At 49.6% G+C, this 26,915-nt stretch overlaps 13 protein-coding genes across 13 annotated transcripts; 5 read left to right on the top strand and 8 right to left on the bottom strand.

Annotated features, from left to right (window-relative positions):
• Positions 1–730: 730 nt before the first annotated feature.
• Positions 731–1,960, top strand: K460DRAFT_98854 (uncharacterized protein). The gene is made up of 2 exons (XM_040938859.1): positions 731–1,711; positions 1,759–1,960. Exons 1-2 carry the CDS (start codon positions 911–913, stop codon positions 1,861–1,863), a joined length of 906 nt encoding a protein of 301 aa, XP_040787357.1. The 5' UTR covers positions 731–910; the 3' UTR covers positions 1,864–1,960.
• Positions 1,961–3,884: 1,924 nt separating this feature from the next.
• K460DRAFT_429560 (uncharacterized protein) lies at positions 3,885–4,595 on the bottom strand (the record flags this gene model as incomplete). The annotated part of the gene is made up of 1 exon (XM_040938312.1): positions 3,885–4,595. The coding sequence occupies one exon, from the start codon at positions 4,593–4,595 to the stop codon at positions 3,885–3,887; it is 711 nt and encodes a 236-aa protein (XP_040787356.1).
• A 397-nt stretch (positions 4,596–4,992) lies between these two features.
• K460DRAFT_365756 (uncharacterized protein) lies at positions 4,993–5,664 on the bottom strand. The gene has a single exon (XM_040933244.1). The coding sequence runs from the start codon at positions 5,476–5,478 to the stop codon at positions 5,080–5,082; it is 399 nt and encodes a 132-aa protein (XP_040787355.1). The 5' UTR covers positions 5,479–5,664; the 3' UTR covers positions 4,993–5,079.
• A 238-nt stretch (positions 5,665–5,902) lies between these two features.
• K460DRAFT_365755 (uncharacterized protein) lies at positions 5,903–6,902 on the bottom strand. The gene has a single exon (XM_040933243.1). The coding sequence runs from the start codon at positions 6,778–6,780 to the stop codon at positions 6,244–6,246; it is 537 nt and encodes a 178-aa protein (XP_040787354.1). The 5' UTR covers positions 6,781–6,902; the 3' UTR covers positions 5,903–6,243.
• Positions 6,903–7,242: 340 nt separating this feature from the next.
• Positions 7,243–8,553, top strand: K460DRAFT_416165 (uncharacterized protein; the record flags this gene model as incomplete). Its single annotated transcript, XM_040937776.1, has 1 exon — positions 7,243–8,553. One exon carries the CDS (start codon positions 7,243–7,245, stop codon positions 8,458–8,460), a length of 1,218 nt encoding a protein of 405 aa, XP_040787353.1. The 3' UTR covers positions 8,461–8,553.
• A 363-nt stretch (positions 8,554–8,916) lies between these two features.
• K460DRAFT_376403 (uncharacterized protein) lies at positions 8,917–10,598 on the bottom strand (the record flags this gene model as incomplete). The annotated part of the gene is made up of 7 exons (XM_040934874.1): positions 8,917–9,080; positions 9,128–9,245; positions 9,300–9,619; positions 9,679–9,763; positions 9,813–10,181; positions 10,228–10,526; positions 10,580–10,598. 7 exons carry the CDS (start codon positions 10,596–10,598, stop codon positions 8,917–8,919), a joined length of 1,374 nt encoding a protein of 457 aa, XP_040787352.1.
• A 1,249-nt stretch (positions 10,599–11,847) lies between these two features.
• K460DRAFT_310707 (Zinc/iron permease) lies at positions 11,848–13,825 on the top strand. The gene is made up of 3 exons (XM_040930158.1): positions 11,848–12,210; positions 12,265–12,407; positions 12,489–13,825. The coding sequence occupies exons 1-3, from the start codon at positions 12,129–12,131 to the stop codon at positions 13,527–13,529; spliced, it is 1,266 nt and encodes a 421-aa protein (XP_040787351.1). The 5' UTR covers positions 11,848–12,128; the 3' UTR covers positions 13,530–13,825.
• Positions 13,826–15,481: 1,656 nt separating this feature from the next.
• On the top strand, positions 15,482–18,419 carry K460DRAFT_385552 (uncharacterized protein). Its single transcript, XM_040935542.1, has 3 exons — positions 15,482–17,202; positions 17,257–17,643; positions 17,694–18,419. Exons 1-3 carry the CDS (start codon positions 15,546–15,548, stop codon positions 18,044–18,046), a joined length of 2,397 nt encoding a protein of 798 aa, XP_040787350.1. The 5' UTR covers positions 15,482–15,545; the 3' UTR covers positions 18,047–18,419.
• Positions 18,091–19,547, bottom strand: K460DRAFT_416161 (4-hydroxyphenylpyruvate dioxygenase). Its single transcript, XM_040937775.1, has 2 exons — positions 19,102–19,547; positions 18,091–19,053 (listed from the first exon to the last, which is right to left on the bottom strand). Exons 1-2 carry the CDS (start codon positions 19,448–19,450, stop codon positions 18,185–18,187), a joined length of 1,218 nt encoding a protein of 405 aa, XP_040787349.1. The 5' UTR covers positions 19,451–19,547; the 3' UTR covers positions 18,091–18,184.
• A 545-nt stretch (positions 19,548–20,092) lies between these two features.
• Positions 20,093–21,172, top strand: K460DRAFT_365750 (uncharacterized protein). The gene has a single exon (XM_040933242.1). The coding sequence runs from the start codon at positions 20,207–20,209 to the stop codon at positions 20,933–20,935; it is 729 nt and encodes a 242-aa protein (XP_040787348.1). The 5' UTR covers positions 20,093–20,206; the 3' UTR covers positions 20,936–21,172.
• Positions 21,173–21,275: 103 nt separating this feature from the next.
• K460DRAFT_354665 (uncharacterized protein) lies at positions 21,276–22,343 on the bottom strand (the record flags this gene model as incomplete). The annotated part of the gene is made up of 2 exons (XM_040931802.1): positions 21,276–22,154; positions 22,212–22,343. The coding sequence occupies 2 exons, from the start codon at positions 22,341–22,343 to the stop codon at positions 21,276–21,278; spliced, it is 1,011 nt and encodes a 336-aa protein (XP_040787347.1).
• Positions 22,310–24,325, bottom strand: K460DRAFT_365748 (uncharacterized protein). Its single transcript, XM_040933241.1, has 2 exons — positions 22,509–24,325; positions 22,310–22,367 (listed from the first exon to the last, which is right to left on the bottom strand). The coding sequence occupies exon 1, from the start codon at positions 24,217–24,219 to the stop codon at positions 22,717–22,719; it is 1,503 nt and encodes a 500-aa protein (XP_040787346.1). The 5' UTR covers positions 24,220–24,325; the 3' UTR covers positions 22,310–22,367; positions 22,509–22,716.
• Positions 24,326–25,147: 822 nt separating this feature from the next.
• On the bottom strand, positions 25,148–26,866 carry K460DRAFT_376398 (uncharacterized protein; the record flags this gene model as incomplete). The annotated part of the gene is made up of 1 exon (XM_040934873.1): positions 25,148–26,866. The coding sequence occupies one exon, from the start codon at positions 26,864–26,866 to the stop codon at positions 25,148–25,150; it is 1,719 nt and encodes a 572-aa protein (XP_040787345.1).
• Positions 26,867–26,915: the final 49 nt, after the last annotated feature.

Genomic DNA, 26,915 nt, shown 5'->3' with positions numbered 1-26,915 from the left:
TTTTAATTTTTCGGGATGGTAGTCTGGCGGCTAGTACAAATTACGGCTGTACGGGAACGTCAACTCAGTTAGCGTCGGTTCAACGTCAAAAGTCCAGCTTTTAAAGAGGCAGTTGCATACAGTTTACGGTAGACCGTTGTTACATTAGTCTATGAGAGACCAGAGGCTGATTCCAGTCTTTAGTACTAGATTGATTTCCCTTTGCAGCTCCAGTGTTTGCAGCGAGGTGAATAGCTACGCTCATGAATTCTGATTGGATGCAAAAGTTAAAAGTTATTCACGACGCATGGGGACCTTTCAAGCTATCCCAGGCTGTAGACGTACTTTGAGTGCGGGAACTCGATCCATCCGCGCAAACTTGACGCGCGTATAATTTTTTTAAGTCCTTCGGGTCTGTGGTGGTGGTCAGCCATGAGCAACGGAACAAGAACAGCAATCCATTCGCCATACCAAATTACTCGATTTCTAAGAACGAGGCTGACTGAACAAGATAATTCAAGGACCAGATGGGATGCATAACAGCCGTCAAGTTCCTAATTATCCATGATCATACTGCGTGCCTATTAACTCGCACTGACGTTGCGAGCGAAGAGCAGAGTACAGTAAGTCTACGTGGGTGCCTTTTCCTCTGCGACACACACTCAGATACTCATGCACAATCTCTTTCTGGTGGGCGAAAGATGTGTGCAGAGTGATGGACAATGGCAGTCTACTGGGGGTGGTTGGTCATATCGCTCTTCCACACCGCGCGACTTTCCTTTCACTCCTGACGTAGTGAAGTGGGATCCAAGCGCGCGAGGCTGAGATAAGAAGCCCCGCCTCCCACTCTAAATTCAGCTTTTTACTCCCACCGGCGGCAACGAGCCCAATCAAGCTTTCTTATTGTCACCCGAATAGGAGCATTCTCAACATGGCAGACCCAGACCAGAACAAAGACAACTTCATCAGCTCTCTCCGCGTGGTCATCGAAGCGCACGCTGTTGCCCACGCCGCTAAGGACGAGCTACTCGCTGTGAAAGATGCCCAAATTACCGCACTGAAGGAGTCAGCAGAACGCAAGCTACAGCATATAGACTACCTCGAGAAAGTACGCCAGACTACGAGTCAAGTCAACGAACAAGATCTACGTGGCTATCGCGACAATGACGACGACAACGACGACGACGAAGACGCCCATACCAGTGACTACAACGGCAATAACGTCGACTACTACGATGGCGACCTGCCAATCAGCGACTACTACGACTTGTACAAGCCCTCCCGTTATAACGCCGAACAACAGACGCAGAAAAACATTATCGAGACTCAGCTGTCGACCGCAATGGCGGAGCTAAAGGTTGCAACAAACATGAAAAAGTTGAGCGAAGTTGAGATGTCCAACGTCTCCCATGAGGTCCAAGAAATATCATATCGCAAGAACAAGCTAGAGAACAGCATCAAGAAACTAGAGGTGAAGCAGGGGAATATCGAGCTGCACGTTGGTAAACTAGAGTTACACGTCAGTAATCTTGAGACCCAGAAGACGAAGTTGGAGGTGCATATCGGGAACAATCACGAAGACGCAGAATGGGAACAACGTATGGGCCGACACCGTACACTACCACGCCACTTCACCGTCTCCAGCTTTCTTGTCGCCTCAAACCCCTCTCCAAGGTCAAACTGTCCCCCAACTGCGAGATCAAGCCCCTCTTCCCAATGGTTCGCGTTATTCGTAAGTACATCCCGGAAAGCACACCCAACACAACTAATGCATCACAGTCGCGGTCATGGCCAATCTCTTGGAAGGCCGCCCATGCCGCGCTTCCGCAACAACTGTATTCGCCGCGGATGCCGCGAGGTCGGGTGCCATTTCGTGCATGCTAAGCAGGTCCAGGCTTATGGCAACGAGATCAACAAGCTCCCCAGGTATAAGAAAGGCAAGAACTAGGAGTCTTGTCCGTTCAGGATTGGACCGAAGAAAGAGGGGCGAACACTCGAAGGTCGGCAGGACGGATCGGGAATAGATTGGAATAGTAGTGGATACTCACAACAAACCTACCTATCCATGCTCCTGAGGTTACCTGCTGTATTGCTTATATCTCGCGTTTCTCGTGGTTTGAGAGCATCCTAGCCATCTTATTCTCACATTAATAAGCTGCCAGAAATCACTATTCACTTTGTCGCACCAAGTGGTGCCCAAGGAGTGTTGGAAACAACGTTGTAACAATGAACGTGAAGAGTGCAGATTTAACCTCATTACACTCTCTACGAGTTGCTCTTGTAATGCGATAGTCTCGATGTCTCCCCGGCTCATCAATTGCTAACCTTCAAGTGCACTTCCTAGCTACCATTATTATAAACTTCATCTTCGTCTCTCTTGTTCTTGTTCTTCGCTCTTCGCCTTCAAGTTAGATCACAAGGATCTAGGCTCAACGGAAAAGGTAAAGTAAGAACACTGTTGGCAGACATGCACCAGCACAGTATGAGAGGCACGAAGCCAGTGTCGACAACAGGGACCGCGAGTAGACAAGCACTCGTGCAGTGTGAGGCAAGCGAAATGTTGAGGCATGATACCTAGAGATTTTGGCAGGCCAGACCAATACAAAGAGAACGTCAACGGACGTATAGCAGATAAACCGCCTACAAGAAAAGGCCCACGCCAATGGGCGGACGGCAACAACGGTTGCAAAGTGATCATCGCCAATGGGCGGACGGCAGACAACGGCTGCAAGATTATTGCCAATAGGCAGATGGCAACAACGGTTGCAAAAACATTGCTAATAGGCAGATAGCAATAATAGTTGCAAGAGTATTGCCAACGGGCAGACAGCAACAATAGTTGCAAGATTATTGCTAGCGGGCAGATGGCAATAATAGTTGCAAGATTATTGCTAATGGGCAGATAGCAATACAGTTGCAAAAGCATTGCTAATAGGCAGATAGCAACAATAGTTGCAAGAGCATTGCCAATGGGCGGATGGCAACAATAGTTGCAAGATTATTGCTAACAGGCGGATGGCAATACAGTTGCAAAAGTATCGCCAATAGGCAGATAGCAATAATAGTTGCAAGATTATTGCTAGCGGGCAGACAGCAACACAGTTGCAAGATTATTGCTAGTAGGTAGACAGCAATATAGTTGCAAAAGCATTGCTAACAGGCAGACAGTAACACAGTTGCAAAAGCATCGCTAACAGGCGGATAGTAATAATAGTTGCAAAAACATTGCCAACGGGCGGACAGCAATAATAGTTGCAAGATTATTGCTAATAGGCGGACGGCAACACAGTTGCAAAGTAGTTATCGCCAATGGGCGGACGGCAACAATGGTTGCAAAGTGGTCATCGCTAATAGGCGGACGGCAATAGTGGTTGCAAAGGTAATTATCGCCACGGGCGGACGGCAGGCAACAGCTGCAAAAATAATCAACGCCAAAGGGCGGATGACAGACAAAAGCCTGTTGGTAAATAAGGGGAAAAAGTTGGCGAAGGTAAGTGAGAGCAGGCGGGTCTTATATGTGAGAGGGTCGGCCTGTGCGCTCTTAGTTAGCGGCCCGTCTTCGGGCTTCCTTAACCGAATCAGGCAGCAACTTTGGCGTAAAGGTGAAAGAGACTGGCACGTGCATATGTTAACACCCGAACTCCGAGTTCCATATCAATTCTTGTTGCTATTGTAGTTTTTTATTCCAACACCCTTGGTCAGACCTGTGATTTTTTATGCCCATTACTCTATTTTTGATGCTCTAACGCCATATCGTCAATTGGAATCTTTCAGTCTGAGATCCACCGAAAGAGCCAGTGGGACGTACATTTGCCCTCATCCGTGATTATCTACCAGAACCACTGAAAACCAGTCCGACAGGAAGAACCTAGGAGGTTAGCGACATGTTCTGTTAGTTTTAAACATCATGAATCTTGCTTACAAAACATGCTACTACAACCGCCGTTCTTCTCAATGTTCACCTTGCACCTTGGGCACTTCCTTGTCCTGGATCTGATTGTTTGGAGCGAACGATCTTCTTCCTCAATACGGTCCTTGATCCTTGCTTGATAGGCTGAGCACGTTTCGCCCTGGTGGAATGGTCGGTTGCAAGGAGCACAAGCGTACGCCCCGCATCTGTGACAGATGCAAATATTGGTCTGCTCTGTACTGTCATGGACTTTCCCAGCGTTGCAGTCAGGATAGAGACACCAGAACCAGCCAGGCGTGTTGTTAGCGATATGCCTGCGCACTATCTCTTCGAACTGCAAGCGCATCCTCGGGTCTGTGGCCATCTGGACATTGACATTTCTCATGACCGCGGGGCATTCTGGACACCTGATGCCGAAGGTATTATCATCGCCGATCGCCGTTAACAGACGACTTCTTATCTGAACATTGACCCATATCCTCAAACAGTCAGTGCAGGTGTGGATCTCGTGCTCGCATTCGCTTGAAGGGTTGTAGTCTGGGAACTGATTTTCTAGTTTCCTCTCGTCGCAGGTGTGGCATTGATAGTGGACAGGTTCTGGTTTCCTCTGCCGCTTGACAGGGCGATCCAACGCACCATACGTAGTACCGGAGCGATGGTGTCGCTTCTCCGCGAGAGTTTGGGACCGAAGTTGTCGCGTCGACATGGCTTTATAGGTTGAGGAATTGAACAACGTTTGGACTCCCTTAGAGTGGAGTTACGAGCTAAGTAGGAGGGCCGACCTTATTAAATATAAGGTCCAAGCCGCTATTGTATCTGTTGTCTCTCCATCCCTGGACGAGAATGGCGAGTGAGACAAGGAAGACAACAAACTGAGATGAAGCAGCCTTTCGCACGATTGGAGTTGGCTCTGGCTGTCTTCCCAATCTGAGACATCCCTGGAGTAATCAGTGTCAACTTCCAGGGAGAAAAGTCAATACAGAGGTCATCATCTCTCGCGCCCTCAACCAGGTCTGGCAGCTTCTCGCATGTGCAGTCACATCCGAGCCTATTGTTCGACGACATGCGATATAATTAGGACATTTATTTAACTACATTCATTCGCTAGATCAGACACAGGTAGGCTATTCCACTCTCGTCTTGGTCACTGTTCTTAGAAACCCGTCTGTCGACACGAACGATCCAATGCCCTAACCCAACAACCCCGTCATCACAACCCCAAGTACTCCCATAACACTTCCATAGCCCCAATGATTCCAATGATTTGTTCCTGCCTCCTTTCCAACTACGTACCCATCAACGCCCGCACACGCACTCGCCGCCATGAGCACCAGTCCTGCACTTTTCCTCGTTCCATACCACGTTGACGCAAAGATAGCCGCTGCAATAAACAGATCCTTCGCACCGTAAAGAATCATTACGCGCTTCATGACGGCCCAGTCGACTAGATTTGTGGGAGACGATGAGAAGCCATACAGGGAATAGGCAGTCTGGGGATAGAGGATGTAGGTGACTCCGAAGCCGAGAAAGACGCTGGCGAAGAAAGAAGAGAGGTAAGGGAGTGTTGGGTGGGTAGAGAGACCAGGCATTGTGATTTGACGCTGAAAGGTAGTATTGCTCTGGAAAGAGTTTTCAAGAGGTGCCTAAGCTTGAGGACGATTGATGATGTTGGATATGGAAGTCGCTGAGCGTTGACTTTGTAAGAATAAGAATTTAGTTTTCTTCAATACTGCGATGAACATGTAGAAGTTTGACGAGTTGAAAACTGTTTTACGTTTCGCCATAGAGCGCGGATGCCCCGCCTTTTGTGTTTACTAACAGTGGTTGCCTAACGCGAGAACGCGAGAACGCGAGGGCACGGGACCCCCAAGATGAGATAAGGCCCCCAACACCGCCCTTCAAGTAAACTTTATCAGCCCAAAACACAAAAAGGGCGTTCTCCCCGATAGGCTGCCATAGTCGGCAGCAAAACCACTTCACAGCATGATTTCTAGTTCAGCGATAAACCATGCGCAAAAAGTACCAAAAAGGACGCTCACAATTCGAAAAAACACATCACCATTTCCACAACAGTTATGGAGTTATTGAAATTCCCACTTGGGCTTGTACTATCCCGCACTTCTACCTCGTCAAAACTAGCTATATCCTCTTTCTCTATTCACAATGCCCCAACAATCATTACAGTCTTTGATTCCTCTAGATGTTCGACGCCGTCCCCGACCCAAATTCTCAGTGCTTCGATCCCCTAGTAGCACCAAACATCGTGTTGGCCGGGACCCTCGTTATCTTTCCATCCCACTCCAGTACTTCCAGTCTCATAAGAGGATTTTCAAAGCGCCTACGCCCTAGTTGAGCTATCGCTGGTTCTGTGAAAGTACTTTGAGTGCGGAGATGTTTGTGATTACATTGATTCTTCCAGGATAGGTCATTTCCGTGCACATGCCGGCAAACTTCGCAGCCAACTGGCGTACATTGGAGGCAGGCCCCGGGGTCAAAGGGATTTCGTAATCAGTTGAGCTGACTGGAGTGATGCTGTGAGTTGATGATGGGAGAGGGGCATGTCTGCGCTCTGTGTGGCAAGACTTTGGGGTCGAAATAGAACTTGGGATGGACTCCTCTGGCTCTGGTAGGTCAACTTGAGCTATACGGGATTTCTCCTTTACTTCTTTTCTCACGCATCGGCACTCCTCGGCACCACTGGCTGATGAATGTCTAGAGTTGGGAAAGAGGCAGTGCGGATTTGTGCATGACGTGACGCTCTCAAACGCTGCATTTTGTACCAGAACGATGTGTTCGTCTTCTTGGTGAAGATGGTTGCTTTCAAATGACTGGATTCGGGCACTGTCCATTTGCTCGGACGAGGATTTAGGTGTCGGTGTGAACGAGTACATTGCTTCCGGGGCAAATGAGTTTAGAAAGTTTGTTGTAAGGATTGATGTAACATAGGATGAAAGTTTGTACAAGGGAAAACACCTTTTATTTGCGCTTTAATCTTGAGACAATGAAAAATCACATGAACATTGTGTTTTTGGGCTACCTAGATACCGTACCAACAATTTGTACCCCACGTGACGCGAACTTCCATTGCATCTCAGCATCTAACGCTGTTCGGGTGTCGATCCATGGATAACAGCGAAAGTATTTCGTCTTGGAATTGTCAGATGTCGGCAAATTGTCAAAGTTCATATGGTCTGGCGGTCGATGAGAGTGAATGGATGAACCGTGGTTCACCACGAGTGAAAGCAACAAGGGCTTGCAGCCTACTAAACCCGACTCCGGACCAAGTCTGAATTTGCTTCTTATATTTCGAAGCTCTTGCACCTTTTGCGCAATCCAGGCCAGTCATCCACGACATGTCTTACCTACTCGAATTTCCTACGAGCTCGCTTCCTCACAATGCCCACTCACCACCTTACGTTGTATTCGCTATTCAAGGGAATGAGATTGTCTCTAAGCTCCCGCCGCGGATTCCTCTCAACGTAGTCCTACACTTCGCGCCAAAGCTCAATCAATGGGTACTACCCTGTCCCTCAACAGCGCATCTTCCTTTGTCAATCGCCCGTCTTGCGTTGCGCACACCCTACATTGGAATCGATATTCTCTCCGAAGATATTGAGCCCACCGGCCTGGAATGGATACTGAGTAAAATGCTCATGGCCTCCGGGCTCGCTTATCCGAAGTCACTTTTCCACGTCAGCCCCACGATCACAACATCTATCTCCATCCACAAGACCTGGCTCGCGCTCGACCTGCCCATCGCTGGCATCGAAAACCTCCACACACATATCCAAAGCCGTCTCATGCTCGGTCCTGCTGTCACACTGGCGGTAGTGATGGCGGTATGGGGCAACTTCCCGCAGTCGTCGCACATCGTACGTGCCATGGGTCTTAACTTCATCCGCTCGCATATAGATCTAGAGTATACACAACGCGAGACTTCATCCATACGGCATTGGTATCTAAAATCTGCAGAGCGGTGCAGGTTCTTTGCGAGCCTAGAATGTCAATTTCCAAAGTTTGGCGAATCCCAGGATCTGCTAGTGGAGAAGGCGGCAAAGGGTAATGCAACCCTGTCAACATCGGCAAGGACTGGGAAAATGATGGAGAAGACGGGCACGAAGACAGTGAGCCAAGAGGAGAAGAAAGAAAGGCGGCAGAAGGATGGAGCGGCGATGCGGACACGGTTGAGAAGGACGAAGTCAGATGTGAGTATAAGGTCGGTAGAAACTGTGATCTGGGATCCACCGAGCGAGAGCAATAAGGATGAGGGAGCGACTGAAGGTGAAGTGAACGACAAAGACGCGACCACCGAGACTAAAACGGGACCAGAGGTGTCGGAAGCATTACAGGATGTGTCTATTGAAGGCGAAGCCAAAAAAACGTCGCTCGTAAGACTACAACAAGTGCTTATTCCAGACTTGAAGCGCTTGTCTGAACTCGCCGAAGCAGCAACAGAGTCGTCAGAACTAGAAAACGGCCCACTCACGAATCTCAGTGCAGTCCCGAAGCGGTATGCAACCCTAAGGAAGAAAGCGGGTCGAGAGGAGTTGGACGCTGAGAGAAGACTTTAGAAGCTCAGTTTGTGGAGAACAGAACATCGTCGCGGGAGACTAGTCACGAGCAAGAAAAGACACTTTTGGGATACGAGAAGAAAGAAGAGACAGAGGACGACTCAGAAGGTGGACTGCCCGCATTTGAAAACCTCTGTGTACCCACAAAACGGTCAGACGGAAACTAGATTACGAAAAGGCATCCTTGCGCTGCACGCCCTATGGGGATTCTGAATGAGGTCTCGCACAAGCACTCATAGGAACTTTGAATACAGTCCTACAGGAATACAAAAATATTTGTGACGACTTCGTGTATGTTCTTAAGCGGGTATAAATCTAGTATATGAAAAGACAAGTTTTAGCCTGTATCGCGAGTCATGGTATGCAGAAACGAGTTGCTGCTGAGTGTGATCATCCCAGCGCCGAACAAACATTACTTCGGGAAATCGCAAGCTATACTACAAGGAGCCTTGATGCTCAGCCTGTCTTTTCTTGCTTCTTGAACAAGAATCGCATAGCCTTGACGCGCTCCTTTATCGACCGTGATTGCGTAACCTCGTACAGAGGCTTGTGTTCCTCGTTTATGTCGTGTTCGTCCTCATAATCGACATGCACGTATGCTCGCTCAACGTCCGCGAGGCCTATACTATGTCAGCATCATTTATGCATAGGCAGGTATAAGACTTACCTTCGAGCTTGCGCTGCAGCGTTTGGCTGACATCATGGGTGATCTTCAATGGCAAGTCTTCATCCATCACAATATCAACCTCAACATAATACTTCTGTCCAGCATGATACGCTCGGCACTGTAGCCAAATTAGCATTGGCCGATTCCACAGCCCCACACTTCAAACACGTACCGTGTCGACTTTGCTAATGCGCGTATCGTGCGTCACAACAAGGTAGATCAGCTTCGAAATGAAGTCTTTAGGCGCCGACTTGCCCACAAGCAGCCAGACGTGGTCGAATGCATTGGCGGCCCATGAAACGAGAATCAAGAGACCAATCAGGATAGCACCGATTGGGTCGACATACCAGACGACTCGGCTTCCAACAATAGACATAGCAAGACCAAAAGCATTGACGACAATATCATTGCGATGGTCGATGAAGAAGACGTGCACGGCGGGATAGCGTCGGTAGATGTAGCAGTAGATGCAAAGCGAAGCTTTACAGAAGACTAAGGTACTTAGTAAGACCGAAGACGAATTGAATAGTGGTGCATGTTGGGAAACTTACTTGCTACCGCCACGAATGCGATAGGGATGATGTGAAGTTCTTCTGACTCGGTGGCACCGCCTCCTAAGGCTCTGCCGGACTCGATCTTTAGGTCTGTCAGCCATCGAGCAAGAACATCGAAGCGGGGAGCTTACGATCAGTTGAATGGCGACAGTCGTCATCAAACAACAGAACATTATAATACCAATCGTTTCAATGCGTGTTCTTCCGACAGGGTACTTGTAGACGCTCGGTCTCGCTGCCAGACGCGACGTGATCAACATGACACATGACGATACTAGATCCATGAAAGCATCTGCAGCTGTGGCGAATAGTGATAAGGAACCCGTCGATACGGCGGCGTAAAGTTGAATAATGAAGAGACAGAAGTTGACTACGAACGATGCGTTCACGGCGAATCTCACTTTGGGTCCATTCTCGAGGTGGTCAAGAGCAGCTAATCGTTCCTCATCTCCACTTTGGAGGAACTGATCAATCAATGCGTTTTGCCTTGTGTAGAATTTCTATGGAGGTCAGACCTATGCAGATGGGCAGTGAGCGAAGTCGTACCTTCATGTGCTTGGGCTTAGCTAGCGGATGGTCTGCCTTCATTTGCTTTTGGGTCACGGCTTCTCGCCGATAATGCCCCAAATTTAGAGGATCAGCACCATCCACGGTGATGGCAACATCATCCTTGGCTTCCCGAGTGGATGCATTACCCACAGATGACAGCGGCTCAATACCATCTGTTCTGTGCTCGGCAGCGATATCAGATTGGTCTGACGAGTCCATGGGTGATGTGGGGTTTGCATTGACTGGAACAATTGTTCGCTCCGCAGCTTGGCCTTGGGGTTGGCCAATAGGTGAGGCTAAAAATGGCTGTTAGTAGAGAGCACCGTGGACGTGGATACCTGATACCTACTATGAGGATCGGAAGACATATTGTCCGGCTGTCGTCTGAAGACTGTGTGAGGGTATGGCGATCGCTGGGATCTTGTGTGATGTAGTTACGAGGGAGGATATCTGCCTCAGAAAGAATGGGAAAGCAATGTAATAAAGCACCACCACTAACGCCAGCGCGGCGTTCATCCGCCCGCCCAGGAGTTGTTCGAGCCCTGAAGTCATGATGAGGTGGCTGGATCGCCTGCAAATGCGCGAGAGAATCTGAGGGTGCACGCCGCTACGTGATGGCAAAGGGATGAAGCGGAGTTTGAAACTCGCTAAGCATTCACCAGGCCCTACTACCGGCTTTTAAGCGAGCCATGTTACTGAAAGGAGAAGGGGTTGACATGCTTAGCCTAGTTTTGATACTATAAACTGCCTTGGCGATCTGCAGATGCGGAGGAGCGATGCGCACAATCCATCACAATCGAGCCTTGTACGCGCATTTGCGGGATAATTAGAGATGCTGTAAACTCTATGAGCGCTCAGAAAGCTTCTTTGGAGATGAAGAGAGATCTGAGTAGATGGAAGTTAGAAGTATGGGTTGGGCACACATTGGCACGAAGTTGTGACGTCTTGGCAAGCGGGGAGTCGCAAGTTCTGGCTATTCCTGCCTCTCCATCGGCAAAACGCATCAGACGCGCATCAACCAACTAGCGCGATACAGTGATTACTGTAGAGGATTTGACTTGTTGCCTGCAGGCCCATAGCGAGTGCTGCACATCCCCCACGGATCCTCTCCGGGCCTATCCAGGTTTCAAAACTCCCCGTCTGGGACAAAGCCAAGCTTATCCTCAAGCGGCTGGTCTTGAGCCGTGCTTGGCCTTTCATGTCACTACATTCACGGAACGTCCCATTGGAGGACAAGATTTGTGTACAAATGCTCGAACTGGAACTGCAGCAGAAGCTTCCATCAAAGCGTCAACCCGTTACTTCATTCATCCACATTTCGTAAGCGGCTCCACCCTGTGGAAACGAGACTTGGGCCGTATCAGAGCCAATGCCATCGTAGATCTGCCCAAAATTTCGAGCGCCTAACCATTTGAGAGCCTGCAACAGGCTTGGAAAGATAGGCGAGCCTCAATTCCAGATGACGCCTGGCAGCCTCACGGCTTGCTTCCCGTGGCCAGCGCGTTCCTGGGACAAGTTCTGCTGGCAACTCCTTGCAGCGTCTGAACCTCCGCGTCCTCTGTGTATGAAGCAACGATCCCAAGGCGGTAGTTGATGCACAGACCATTGTATGGAGGTCCATCTCAAGACAGGCTGATCAGGCATGATGCAGTTAGCGTCTCTCAACATCTTAAAGCAAGATACATAGCCTGCTGATGACAACCTTGGTACCCACCATCTTCAACCTTGGACTTGAATTTGTTGCTCTCTGGGAGAGTTTTGGACATTTCCTTTTCTTTTCGATTCTTTATTAATCCTCCATCGTCGCCGGCGACGAGGCTGCTGGCAAGTCTGGGACAGAGCTTCTACCGCACTCTTTTCCCTGGGTGGATATTTTACCTATATTTTTATTCCTGAAGATGGACGAAATGGCGAAGCCCGTTTGTGGGAGCAAGGCGGATGGTGCTGTGTATGACTTCTCACTACATGTTGGTGCAGTTTGTAAGCGTTCTCGTATCCGTTGACTATTATGCCGTTACTAATCCGTCCAAAAAGTCATTGTGTTCTTCGCGTCCATTGGAGGCTGTGGATTTCCAGTCGTCGCAAAGAAAGTCAAGTGGATGAAGATACCCCCGAAAATATTCTTCTTCTGCAAGCATTTCGGTACCGGGGTTCTAATAGCGACTGCCTTTGTCCATGTAAGTACTATTGCAGCCGATCTTGAAGTCGTGAAGGCTCCTTCGTTCCTTCTTTCTCGCATCTGACACTTAGTCCAACAGCTCCTGCCTACCGCTTTCACCTCGCTCAACGACCCATGCCTCCCAGATCTGTTCACCGACAAATACCCAGCCATGCCTGGTGTTATTATGATGGGTTCGCTCTTCATTCTCTTCGTCATCGAAATGTGGCTCAATGCAAAGACTGGAGGACATAGTCACGGGAGCGCAACTGGCCAAGAATTTGCGGGAGGACAAGCACCACCGGGTATCCAGGCCGCCTTCAACAATCCTATCCGACGCACAGACAGCTACGACTCGCAGAAGACTATGCTAGCTATGCGAGACGAAAAGCGAGGATGGGTTGAAGACACTTACCCAGTCGACAAATTCCCACTCCCAAACACCAGCAACGACGAGCTAGAGGCTAGATCTGAGATGCCGCCTTGGTTTATAGTCTTCTATGAGCAATATGTCCGCCAACGTGACGAGATGCTCGGCATGGTCAACCGCGCCATGCCCGCCTTGCCAAGCTACCCGCAACAAACTACCCAAGATATCACACCGAACTCGTACTTTGAGGACGATGTTGAGCAGGCAGTAGACCCTATGGTCTTGAAGAAGCAATCCATGCAGATCACGCTCATCGAGGGTGGTATTCTCTTCCACTCCGTCTTCGTCGGTATGACCATCTCCATCACTTCGAGCGGTTTCATTGTCCTCCTCATCGCCATCGTTTTCCACCAGATGTTCGAAGGCCTCGGTCTCGGATCTCGTATTGCCGCTGTGCCATACCCGTCAAATAGCTGGAAGCCCTGGGTCCTCGTCGTTGCTTTCGGAACCACTGCCCCCATCGGTCAGGCTATTGGGTTGCTAACGCGCGGATCGTATGACCCGAACAGTGCTTTTGGCTTGATCATTGTGGGTGTCTTCAACGCTATCTCGTCTGGTCTCCTGATCTACGCTGCGCTCGTGGACTTGCTTGCCGAGGACTTCCTTTCCGAAGAGGCTCAACATACTTTGACTGGCAGGGATAAGACCACAGCATTCATCTATGTCCTTCTTGGAGCTGCTGGGATGTCCGTCGTCGGTGCATTCGCATAAACCTTTTCCTACCGGGAACCTTTCCTCCGACCGTTGTCATAGTTCATGCATCGATGCACATTGGTCACAATCCACTCGCCTGCCACCGGATCCCCTTTTCTGCAAGCCCTATAATGCCTCACCTTGCGGTGTAAAGCCTCCTAAGATATCCTTTCCTTCTTCTATCTCGTCAGGACGTCCTCTTGTATTGGGCATTAGGTCTAGTCATGATCTTTGTACGATTATGAGAATAATGTGTGGAGTTATAAGCGGCGCATATTTACTTGAATACACATAAAGAGCATATAAATCGGGGCAACCATTCACTCTTTTCTTGGTTATTTTTAGTGGATAATATCATGTATTCCGTTGCCTCTCAACCTCTATGTACTACCACCTATGGGAAGATATTGACAGCGACGCTCAGCGTAGGCGAGCTCTGAGGCATGGATATTATAGCATCATGAATGAGGAAAGAAACTCCTCATAAATCCACAAATGTCCAAATTGAACGTGGGACGTGTTGATTTTCGAACATGGTAACCTGAATTCCAAATAGGAACCTTGTCATTTCTCGGCAGTCGCTCAATTGGCATCTTCGTGACATTTGCTTAGAAAGCGATAACAAATGTAGTAAGAGGGATATGGCCAGCTTGGGGTGCCTGAAGCAGACATCCGACTTTGGAATCAAGACACGTCTAAACAGAGGTTCGCCTTCAACGAGAAGAAAATGTCGAATCAGAGGTTTCTTTGGCAAAGTATAAAATCAACCAGAGCTTCGCTTCATGGGAGAAAGACGAAGATTTTGGCGCTGGTCTTATTGTACTCAACCTCCGATCTGTCACCTCTTTATATGTGAGCGATACGGGTTGTGCCAATGCGTGGTGGAGAAGGATCCATTGCATTGAATGCTGACACAAGTCTACATCCGGTTGTATTGCCAGGAAGCTATCAATTTTTACGGGATATGCTGTTCCCGGAAACAAAAGCAGAAGCATAACACTCGGCGATGATGCCTTTACAACTTGGCTGAGCCAAGCCGTCACGGGGAGAGCCTCGGAAACCACGCTGCAACCAAGTTAAGCCTGTACTCCTTGATCTTCAGGGCTAGCAAGGTCAAAAAAGGTCATGTTTCAATGTTTGCTGATCTTAAGACCTGGCCTCGCTTCACTAGCTTTTGAAACGCGTTGCGGCCCGCTTCTGGCGCATGGCGTCGCAGGTTGAGACGGAGAGATCTACGAATCTTCTGTTGCATTAGCGCTGACTGAGGCTCTGGCGTCCCTGACGGCTCTGACAATTAGTTTACAAATCTACGTCTGAAGGACGGTATTTGTGGCCTCGCCACACGGTCTGTTCTATAAATATTCGGCGACGTGGGTACAGTAACTAAGCACCCAACCTCTCAGAGCGTCCTTAAAGAGTTGAGGTCACTTGGATGTTTCAGTAGCCCGAGATTTTGACTCTTTAGATCAGCATGTGCGGCTGTTCTGTATGGTTCTTAGAAGAAAGACGACAGTTCGCGACCACGTCAAGCAATGATAACTTGAACAGCACGTGAGCTCGGAAGTCTGAGCTGGTTAATAAAACGCGTAGAATTCGCTACTGCAGCTAGCATATCATCAGCAAGCGGGTTGCTGATGTTGCCAATGTTCTTAGAATTATCGGGTGGCGGGGGCTGTTGAGGATCCGCACCTGCCCCGCAGTAGCCGGCTGAGTGTGACATCAGAATTTGTATTGTCGAGCATGACCATGAAGTACAATTGATGAATGCACTAATGAGACGATTGTAAGTTCAAACCCAAAGTAAACAGATTGAGCATCATTTCGTCGTTAGAGAAGAGAGAGTCGACTCTTCGTAGTAGGTACAATAGGTTTGGTTTGGTGCTAGCGCGCGGGCTGCTGGCGGCAACTCTCGGCCCAACGAAGCCCTGCAGCAGTGAAAATCCCTCGCCTTCCAGTCATTGTCGCCGCTACCCGACGACCGCTTGAACAAATTCTTTCCTGCGCCATCCGGGTATCACCTTACACCGGTACAAAATGTCCACAACTGAGGAGACCAATGCCAGCAAGAAGCGGACCCATCCGGAAGACTTCAAGCGCGCGTACAAGGCATGCATCAACTGCCGGCAGCGGAAAGCAAAATGCATCCTGGGCACTGGACCGGATGGTGGTGAGCTAAAGCCGCCTTGTCAAAGATGCAAGCGAGAGATGCGAGAATGTGTCTTTCCTTCGGAACGGTCCTGGGTGAAGAGGCGGAAACCCGGGGAGACGAGGGACCTTGAGGACGAGGAAGATGACCCAATTCAATCGAATCCTGCGCCAATTGTTCAACCATCGCCTGGCCATAGATCATCTGTTTCGGCGCATGGTACAACACCGGGGTTTTCCCCACGTATCAACGGCAGCCATCGTTCTGACATCCTATCACCACCAGGCCATCTACGCCGCATATCGACGTCGCAGCCAGACCTCGCCCATTCCGTGATGAGGACTGTCGTCTCCAGCGGCAGCGATGCGTTGAACTTGCTTTTCGAAGCTGCTCATCATCGTGATGCCATGGATAGCCAGGAGCAGTCAGGGTCTCAGGCATATGAGACGCCAAGATCAGGGCCATCTGGTTATGAAGGCGTGCCTTCATCGCCGTTCCACACCTTCAGGGCACAGCCAGTGCAGATGTCTACGCCATCGCCAGAGACTCTCAAAGTATGGACCTCGTGCCGATTCGTTCAGATGGGATGGTTTTCTGCACATGAGGCAGTCACCTACGTTGACCTATTCTTCAAGAATTGTTCGCCTTTGTCACCAATTCTGGGAGAGTTCTACTCTCATCATGAAAATCACTACACTCTAATTGCCCTGGATCCGTTTCTCTGCACTACTATACTCATGATCTCGTCGCGATACAATATCCTCCCTGGTGTAGGCGGCGCATCGCGCGGGTACTTCGTGCACGATAGACTCTGGGAACAGTGCCAACGTTTCATTATGAAGATCATGCTCGGTCAGGTCAAGCCTTCCAAAGCACAGAGCAGGACGATTGGGTCAATTGAAGCGCTTCTGCTGCTATCCGAATGGCATCCTCGTGCGCTCCATTTTCCTACGGCTGCTGACGGCTGGGATTGTGAACTCATGATCGGCGCAAACAATACTACAGAGGAAGGCTCGAAGCTTCTTGAAGGAGACGCGACCTCAAGTCGATGGCTTGAGGACGTCATCGAACCCGCGAAACGCTCAGATCGCATGTCCTGGATGCTGATGGGTTGTGCCCTTTCACTAGCGCAGGAGCTGGGTCTTTTCGAGGACAACGCGAGTGTTGATAAGGACCAGGTATCCTATCCCAAGTTCACTACAGAGTTCGTGATCTTACGACGAATTCGAGCTCGGAAGCTACTGTACGTATTGCTGGAGCAGCTGTCATGGCGCTTAGGTTGCACCTCTATGATACCACAGAGCCTCAATCATGCCCTGATGGAGAAGATCCCCGTAGACTCAGCAACGGGTGCAGTCGAACAGTGGCAGTCATTCATGAGCGCGTGGGTGGAGCTTACGAAGCTTGCGCGATCCGTGTCAGACACCATCTACCCATCTACGGCGACGACGCGAAGCTTGCTTCGTACTGGACGCTATATTGGACTACTCGAGCACTTCCAGCCGCTATTGACTTCTTGGAGAAAGAAGTATCTAGATCCTTGCAGTAGGTCTATGATGTTGCGTGATATTATGTTTCAAAGTACTGATAGTTGAACAGAACTCAAGGTCGGACTGCACGACATGTTACACATAGAGTATCAGTATGTTCGCATATATACAAACTCGTTGGGTATGCAGGCTGTTGTCGAACGCACGCTTGCCGAGACCGACCCTGATGTACCTCAAGAAGACAACCTTCCTTTCAATCTTGAGCCACGGGACTATGACTTCATTCAGGAAGTTGTGGATGGAAGTTGTCAGATACTACAAAAAGTCTGCCAGCTCTCAGAGACAGGAGCTCTTCGCTATTCACCAGTCAGGATATTCTTGCGCATCACGACTTCGTCGATCTACCTTATCAAGGGTCTGAGTCTAGGATCGCGTAATCAAAAGCTGCAGTCATCGCTCGATATTTTAGATGCAGCTATCCGTGCTCTGCGAGCAAGTGAGTAATACGTAGCCCTGTCAGCATGGGTTGATCTAACAAACAAGCAGGCACTCTGGATGACATGCACCTAGCTTCGCGGTACGCCACTTTACTCGACTTGCACGTTACGCGTCTCCGAGAGAGCTTCGTAGTGTCATCGCGGCCTCCACGGCTCCCATCGCGCGCTACATCTGCAGACCTCAAAAGCGCGACCACAGGCATGGATTTCCTGAACAACCACAATGCAGGCCAGTCGAGCCTTTCATCTCTCGCAGAGAATGTGACTGGTCTCATGCCAGATGATGACTGGCTTGCGCTACCTTTTGATCCGGCGATGGCGCCGTTTGGGCTCGACCATCAGCAAAGTTTCCAGGGCTTCGATGATGGGACGCTGGACTTCATATGGAATTTACCCATGTAAGGTGTATGATTAATAAATCGATGATCGATGTTAGATGAGATTGTGAGGATGCACATGATACGACAGGACTAGTATAATATAGAACAAGGAGATGAAGTGATTTGAGAACGCCAGGAAATGCTACCGCTAACTATATTCTCATGTCAAATTACCCCTCAATTCCTGCTCGCGCTCAATAGCTTCGAATAGTGACTTGAAATTGCCCGCACCAAAGCCATCGAAGTTATTCCGCTGGATGATCTCAATGAACACTGTTGGCCGATCCATCAAATGCTTCGTGAAGAGCTGTAGCAAGTAGCCACCCTCATCAAAATCAATGAGAATGTCCAGACCCTTCAGTACCTCAAAGTCTTCGTTTAGCGACAACCCCGCCTTCTTTAGTCGCATCTTCATGTTGTCATAGTATGTCTCGGGGACTTTGATGAACTCGACACCTCGCGCTTTGAGGTTCGTGATATCGCGCACGATGTTGTCTGTTCGGAGAGCAATGTGCTGGACGCCCGGTCCGCCATAGAAGTCGACGTACTCTTCGATTTGCGATTGTTTCTTTCCCTTTGCAGGCTCGTTGATGGGCATCTTGACAACGTCGTTGGGTGAGCTCATGACGATGGACTTGAGCGCTGAGTACTCTGTGCAGATGTCCTTATCATCAACGCTCCAGAAGCGGTGGAAGCCGAGAACCTTCTCGTAGTATTCGCATGCGTTCTCCATTTCGTCCCAGTCTTGGTTCCCAACGCAGTGGTCGATGTTGGAGAGCTGTACTTGTGGCAGGAATCGTGAGAGGGGGTCGGCGGCTTTGGTTTCTGGTCGATATCCCGGCAGGAAAACACCGCTGTAGTCGCTCTTCTGGATCAGAGTGTGTGTCGTATCGCCGTATGTCTTGATGGTAGCAAGCCGCACTGACCCGTATGCATCAGAGATGTTGTGGGGTGCGGCAATTGCGTCTGCGCCTGAGGCGACGGCGGCGGAGTATATCGCGTCTAGATCGTCGACTTCGAAAGCCACATCTGATGGTGGTTAACTTGAGGTACAAACACTTGAGCACATCGGCTTACCTTTGACAGCATCCCCGTGTCGTTCCTGATGCTTATGGATCTCCATCAGCAACTGTTCATCCTCCTTGCTGAATCTCGAGCCCTGCTCTAGACACCTTAACGGTGATGTGAGAACGAAAGTAACATTGCCATTTCGCACAACATGAGAGGCAGTAGCTCTTGATCCGGTCTCTAGGCCCCTATATGCGACACGCTCGAAGCCCATGCGAGATACATAGAAAGAGGCAGCCTGCTTAGCGTTTCCGACATACCAGTGGACATGGTGGTAGCCCTGATATCCTGAAATGTCTGAAGAGGGGGTACCGGAAGGGCGCGGTGATGACGGTGGCGAGATTGCTGCGGGCGCCATATTGAGTAGAAGTCGTCAATTACAGTTGAGAACTGATCAAGTTTGGGGAACTTGTTTGTTATTTGAAGATCTTCAGGTTGTGCCGTGAATTTGAGAGGGTGAGATGCTCGAATACAGGCATCGATTTGTAGCCATCTTTATCTTTCACTCTATGCTGCCCACTTTCCTTGAAGAACCGATACCTCTTACTACCAGTCGCCATTTTTGTGTTTAGCAGCGTCATCAAGCGCTTATGCCGAGCTCACGTGTAGGGACCTTCCTGATAAGTTGGGTTTGTCCGTCGGTGTCCGCCAATGAACGCTCCGCCTGTATCCGCCCCGTCGAACATCTCGTTCAGTCTTACAGGAACGTATCTATGCTCCGGGATCAGTTACCAAGCCTATCGGGTACTTTGCAACGGGTTATGCACTGTAAAATTGATATTTTTATAACGCTAATTGCTCGTTTCACAAAAGAGACGTCTGTTGGATAGTAAAGCGATGTTTGACCAGTTTGGGTAAGAGCTAGACTGTTCCGGGGTAAGCCCGCGTCATTTGCCGTGAAAAGCCGCTTCAATGCTCGGTGGTTAAGCCGACGCAGTGAACATCATCTCATGTTTCGTGAGCATGAGAATATAGATACAAACATTTTAAAGAGTCCTCTCAACACCATATCCACCGCCAACCCTAGCAGGCTGCACAAAGTCAACGTTCTGTATACCACCACAACACCAGCAATCATCTAAACATTTCGAGACATCCAACCCTCATCTCCAATATGGCAATCGACGTTCCCGACACAACCTTGTCCGCAAACGACACACGTATACTGAACGCGCTTTTCGACCCAGAAACTCTCCCCTCCTCAGTCGCAAAATCAAAAGACGCAGCCGCAATCAACGCCTCATTACCGCCACATCCAAGCATATCCCCCGCCCAAATATCAGACCTCGAAAAGCAACAGAACGAAATCGTCCAGCAAGTATCCAGCAGATCCAACACCGAGGCCATAAACGCTGCAATTGCCCAATTAGACGAAGCGATATCGAACTGGCCAAACTACCCTAGCGCATACGTGAACCGTGCAATGCTACGAAGAATGAAAATAGAAGCCTCGTTACAAGATGATCAGACCATCTTCTCATCATCATTGTCACCACCCTCGGAAATCGAAGCCCTATTCACAGACCTCGCCCGCGCAATTCACCTCTCGCTCCCCGCGTCCTCACTAACAGCTCCCGTATCGCCCTACCAAGCACGCATTCTACGCACAGCGTACTCGCATCGCGCGTACCTGTATTTGAAGGCCGTTGAGACAGGTACGCAGCTGAAAGGTCTAGGCAAGAGTGAATTGGAGGAGCTAGCGTCGAGAGATTTTGCTGCTGCGGCGAGGTATGGGGATGAGGTTGCGCGGGAGATGAGTGTTCGGACAAACCCGTATGCGAAGATGTGTGGGGCTATTGTGAGGAATGCTTTGAGGGAGGAGAGAGAGGGTGATGGGGCGTGATTGAGGTGATTGAGGTGAGGTGAGAGAACTGGCAACGTAGTCTGTATTGTGAGGTAAGTGGTTAATTATCAATCAGTAAAGTCACGACAGAGGAGATCGTACACCACGTTGAGTAGATTGGGGGCGGACGTTATCATTCTTGTGGCCTCGTTAGACCTGCCTTGTACGCTCCTAGGAGCAATAGTACAAGGCACTCATGTAGAAATTAGTCCTAGCCCCATGCAAAAATAACCCGTCCAGGTAGTCCTCTCACCTCGACTGCATGCCCATCTCGTTGTCCTTGCCACCTCCTCTCTCACTACGACGAGTGACCAACTCATCGAAAGCAGCGACGATCCTCTCACTGCGAGGGGGAAACGAACAAGGCAAGGTTGCGGGTCCCAGGATTCACGGGCCCAACAACAGGCGTGTCGTCTACAAGCATGTTGTGGCATGGCTGGTTGCGCGAGTGGTGGTGGTACCGGCACTTGAGGGTTCCTTGACGAGCGTTGCACAGAAAGGCTTGCAGCCCGGCGAAATCGACCACGGCGCCTCGCGGCTCAGTCCGGTTGATCAGAGCCCATGCGACCACGGGGACCTGTGGCCTGAGCAGAGCGCCGGGATCGACGATGTCCTGCGTGACGTTGTCCCTCAGTGTCGCGGTGACCTGCTGTCTGAACGCGGCTGGGTAGGCACTCAGCGGCGGAACCTGGCTCGGGTCGACGTTAGCGAAGTCGCAGATGTAAGGAAGCCGGCCCTCCTCCGGGGGCACGCAAGCCCAGATGTAGTAGTCGATGAGGAACTTCTGCAGACCGGAGACGCGTCCAATGGCTGAGTTTTGGTACACGTTTGTCACGAAGCTGACTGGCGGTGGATGGTTAGCGCGGAAGTATTTGATGATGGTGTTCATGATGGCGTCTTGGAAGTGGACGTCGCCAATGTTCTGCCCTAGAAAGTAAGCGAATACCAACCTCCTAGACTCCCCGGTGGTTGACGGATCGTTGTCAAGCGACTCGTCGGACATGGTGAGCATGGTGATTTCAGGGTGGTGAACATGCGTGGGGATGTTGTAGATGAGAGTGAACATGGTGGCGTCGAACCCTTTGAAAGGGCGAGAGAGGTCGACGTAGGGGAATAGAGGCGCGTCGAGGAGCCAGAGCACGTAGTACCCGAAGACGGCAGGAGTGAAGCTCTCGAGGAAAAGGACGGGGTGGTTCTTGTCGAGGTTGGTGCAGAGATTCTTGATTTCAATATGTCAGTGCTGCATTGTAATTGTTCATCGATATACAAAACTTACAGTGCCCCACTGAGTCTCTAGGAGAGCAGACATCGGAACTCGATACCAGAGAAGTGCTGGTTTCAACACTAGAAGGATCATGGTTTCGGCTTTCGCCTCCGTGTTCTTCCCGGGGTTGTTCGTCGGCGGCATCTTGGAAGTAGGTTCTTGCGGACTCTGTCTCGTCGTTAGTGGTTTGTGCGGTGAGGTAGTAAGATGTAACGAATAAACGGTAGCTGCTGTCCGTTTATAGGTTGTTGATCTTTTGAGGGTTTTGTGATAACGAAAGGCCGAGAATATATAGTTGCGTACACGTACCGTGCCCAATCCGACTGGAAGGTGGAAGTGAATGAGACTTCATATTTAGGCATCTCCAATATTCGAGAGAACGCGAGGACTCTAGTGACCCGATTCGACTTCACATACGGTGTAATCTCGTTTTGATATCAATATTAACAATAGGCACGTCCGCGACTGCCTATTGTCTATTTTCGCTGCCATTGTTGCAAGATCGTACCTATTGTGATCAAGTACCATGGCCGCGCAACAGGCTATCCACTCTTACTCCTAATTCAGGCCTACCTGCCTCCCTTTTCACCTGCTCGAATCGCCAACAATAAGTCTCTGACTTGGCGCCGTGAAGGACCGCAGTCTGTATACCCCTGTCACTAGTAGCCAAACTCAAGTCCCGCACAGCATCTTGTAAACATTCTTTCGCACTCGTCAGCCTAACTTTGAGCAATCTCAACTTGGGCGCGTGAATATCTCTTTCTCTGACGAATTTCCTGATCCGAGCAATTCTCCTGTCACGACTCGAAGGCCGTGACCAGTAACAGTATGGCACAAAGTCGTCCCGCAGGGTGAGCTCAGTGATGCTCGGAGGTAGGACTTCTTCCAGCTTCACAGACGTCCTCGGAAACCAGCCAAAAAACATGATCATGGGAATTTCGATTTTCGTAAGTAGCGGCATGTCCTTTAACACGGATAGCGTGCCCTCGATGGCGGGGAATTGGATCCCACACGAGGCGTACTGGGAGGTCGAAATAGAGCATGGAGCTAGTCGTAGGACAAGCTGGCATCGTTCGAGACTATGACGGACACAAGCTAGCGCGGAGTTCAATCCGTCTAGTTCAAGATAAGGGGCTAGCGATGGAGCGTGTGGTGTAGAGTTATTGAAGACGATCTCCTGCTCATAGTGAAAGCTCTTTAGATTAGGTGTAGCAGATAGTAGTTGATGCAGCGTTGATCTCTCGATGTTTGTCCGGAAAAGGCGTAAACAAGTCAGGCTAGTATTAAATGGGGCCTTTGTTTCACTCCAGGAAAATCTCCAAGGCTGCGCTATGGTGCATTCGAATGTCTTGACGGTGGATGAATAGAAGATTGGCCGAATTAGGTTAAGATCAGTGTAAGAAACCGTACTGCTGTCTCGCTCGGGCTGCCGATCGCCTAGAATAACCCGCTCTAATTCCGGGAATAGGTAGTCTGTTCGCTTGAGGATCTGCGGTAGGAATATCGAGTGTCTGAGAAAGCCATCACCGAGCTCTAGACTATGTAGGTTTGTCAACCGTGTCATTACTAGTGTAGCTAGAGCGTCTTTGCTTCTTCCCTGTACTTCGGTTTGAGATATTTGTATGTCGTCGTCAAGGAAATTTTGGAGCATGTCTGGCGTAAGAAGTGATTCGGCTTGGGTCACTCGGTCGAAACCCCATAACTTGACACTAGTGAGGCGCTCATTATTCTCCGGCCACGGATCGTATTTTTCCCAACACTGGTGGGGTCCAAATAGTCCAAAGGAGATAATTTTGGCGGCAAGTTGCGATCGCTCGAGTAGTGTACGTAACAGCAATGCAAGCTTTCGGGCGCAGGATCGTGACTTTGTCGCCGTGATTTTGATATTACGATATAGGTAAGGGGTAGCTGCGGTGTGGAGAACATGACATGTTTGTGATAAGGCATGATATTCCCTTCTGGAGAGATAGTCGAAGGTCGAGGAAAGTAAGTTCGATGGCAGGTCTGTCAGATGCAACATTGTATGTTTTCGTCGAGCCGGAAATTAGTAGTTGAGACAAGACGTATAAGATCGGGAAAGTCTTCCAATAATACAGGAGAAGAGACCGGAATCAAAGACAAACGCAATTCTCCATGAATGCATCCAATTTATGAGCGAAAGGCAATGTAGCAAGAATGTGGATGAGCTAAAGTACCCTAGCAATGGCTCCACCGCGTAAGCGCCTTTCTCATCTGTTAGCCGCCATCGAATCAAAAGCTAGCCTTTCCTATCGCAGTTTTTACTCGGATTTTCTGGTGTCATCTCCGCTGCTTGAGTGGGTCTGGATTGAAATGAACGATTTTGCATGTTGGTCGTGTGTGGAGACCAGCCACCGGGTTTCGGGTAATCTAGCAGCCACATGGCAATTCCACGCGATCTTGTCCTCGACGCCAGGAAAAGACCTTGTCACAAGATCCAAGTCATGAGTCTTAACACCCGAGGATTAAGGACTAGGATTTAGCACACCCAGCTTTTCTTTCCCCAACGGTGTTGATATTGAAATTTCGTATTGCTTAGTCTCTCAGATAATCGACGAGTACATCTCTCACTGAATTACGTCTCTGGTGCCTGGAACCCAGCTCAGATATGATCTACCCATCAGATTCCAGCATCAATATGTACCGTAATGTTGAACTTTGGGATCAGGTGATTCCCAGCGTCCTCAATATCTATAGATGTTTTGCTCCCTCCATTGTTTACTCCTTCAACCCTTGAGACCCTATCATTCAATATGCAATACTATTTACTTTCAGTCCCGTCTATCCCTCCCATGTCACATCTCTGCTGTGTGGGTGTACACCTCTCTCGCGATTTATCTCCTATGCCCCTTCAGCTCTTTTCATGCTAGGCTAAAGTAGGGAATTAGCATGTCCGTTTGTCGAAGTAGGACGTGTGAAGTAGGTACCTTTTAGTGTCGTGGAGAAACTATATCCAGAGACTGTTGACGAGAACGTCGGCTTCGAACCTTATGCGCTTGTAGCGCATACAGGTGGTATTGCGATGCCAGACCAAGAGGAATACCAGCCCACTCTTCCCGATGAAACTTCTCCATTAAACCTCGTGCAGGAGCAGTCCGATCGAAGACGGTGATTTCCTTGATGAGATTCCAATGCTCTGGATTCATCCACCGAAGTAGCATGGGCTGAATGATCTTGCCATTGACAGATTTGTTTCGGCAGATGGTAGCAAAGTCCAATACTTGACCGTCGAACCAGCTGAGTGAAGCATCTGCAGGCTGCCAGACGGAGATTGTGTCCAGTCCTGGGGCACAGTTAAGGAATTCAAGGGTTGCATGGAACATGTAAGACACATCCATACGTGCATTCATCAAATGCCGAGCTTCGATTTCAGACTCCTGAAATGTGAGCCCACTTGGTAGGATCGACGTATCCAACGGAAATAGAGCCTGAGCATGCGACAAGTCCGGACGTAGCGAGAGATGGCGCAGATTTGGTGGAAGTAGTGGGTATATCTCAGTAGTGATGGAAAAGTCGACGTCGCCTGTCAGGAAAGGAAAGGGCGCCTCGAGAGTGTGCAGTTGTGGGAAATTGGTCAAGTCAAGGTAGCCGTATAGCTTGTCTCCAATACTAGGCTGTTGGAAGGGGTACTTATCAGTATGGCAGTATTCGACGCTAAAGACCAATTTCTGGAGCGTTGCCCTGACTTCCTGCAGCAGATCACTCCAAGCTGCCAGATCGATGATGCGATCATCGTTTACTCTCAGGCCGTTACAATTGTAGAATAGATCATAGGTGAAGGACTGCAGCTGAGGAGTGCAACTAAGAAGCGAAGGGAGGATTTGTAGAAGAGTACCGGTACTTCTGATTACTAGGGTGGTAATCATCGTCGGTCGGATCTCAGCGACTAGTGGGCCTCTTCTTGCATGCGGATCATGGAGAGGAAGGCCGAACATTCCATGTCCTTGACCGTCGGGTAATGAGAACTCGAGCTTTGTAATTCCAGGTAGGTTCAGGATAGAGTCAAAGATAGAGTGTACCAGGGTCCTCGGATAGACCAACCCGCTAAGACGATTCACGTTGAGTGAGAATTTGTTGATCGACGACAGTCGATTGAGCAGAGCTTGGGAGGGGGGGCGATCAGGATTATTCAAGTTACTCAGAGCAACTTGGACAAGTAACACGCTGGTGCTGAAGGAATGTGCGATTTCCAGATGTTGCAGGGTCGGAAGGACCAGAAGGATTAGAGCTGCAAACGCGGAGTACTCTCGCTTGTAGATGCCTTCTACGATACGTTCTTCTTCAGTGATGACAAACTGGTTGCGCAGGAATTGCATGGCCCTGTGGAGCATCAGGTCATCGTCAAAGTGTTTGTCGGTCGCTAACCAGCGTGCACCTTCGTGTACTACTTTGGATGGCTGTTGACCCAGTCGAAGTGATTCTACCCGACTTGCGAGTCGGGTGTCGCTAATGATGTTGAGACAGAACCTGTCGATACGGGGCAGCCTATCCTCGGAGAGGACGGATAAATCAACATGGCGGTACAAGATTGGAACGGCGAGTGCATAGAGGCTCTTGCTGGTTCGGGCGAAGGCACAAATGTCTGCTTGTTGGAGGTATGTCACGACATACTCGACGAGCTCAGGTGGGAGATGAGAGAAAGCGGCCATGGTTTTGGGTGGCAAGGAAACAAGCAGTGAAGCCGTCCATATTGCAGCA

The sequence above is a fragment of the Cucurbitaria berberidis genome (genome assembly GCF_010015615.1).
Source record: "Cucurbitaria berberidis CBS 394.84 unplaced genomic scaffold K460scaffold_3, whole genome shotgun sequence".
NCBI lineage: Eukaryota > Fungi > Ascomycota > Dothideomycetes > Pleosporales > Cucurbitariaceae > Cucurbitaria > Cucurbitaria berberidis.
The sequence above is the reverse complement of the archived record's forward strand: the minus strand, read 5'-3'. Positions and strand labels throughout refer to the sequence as shown.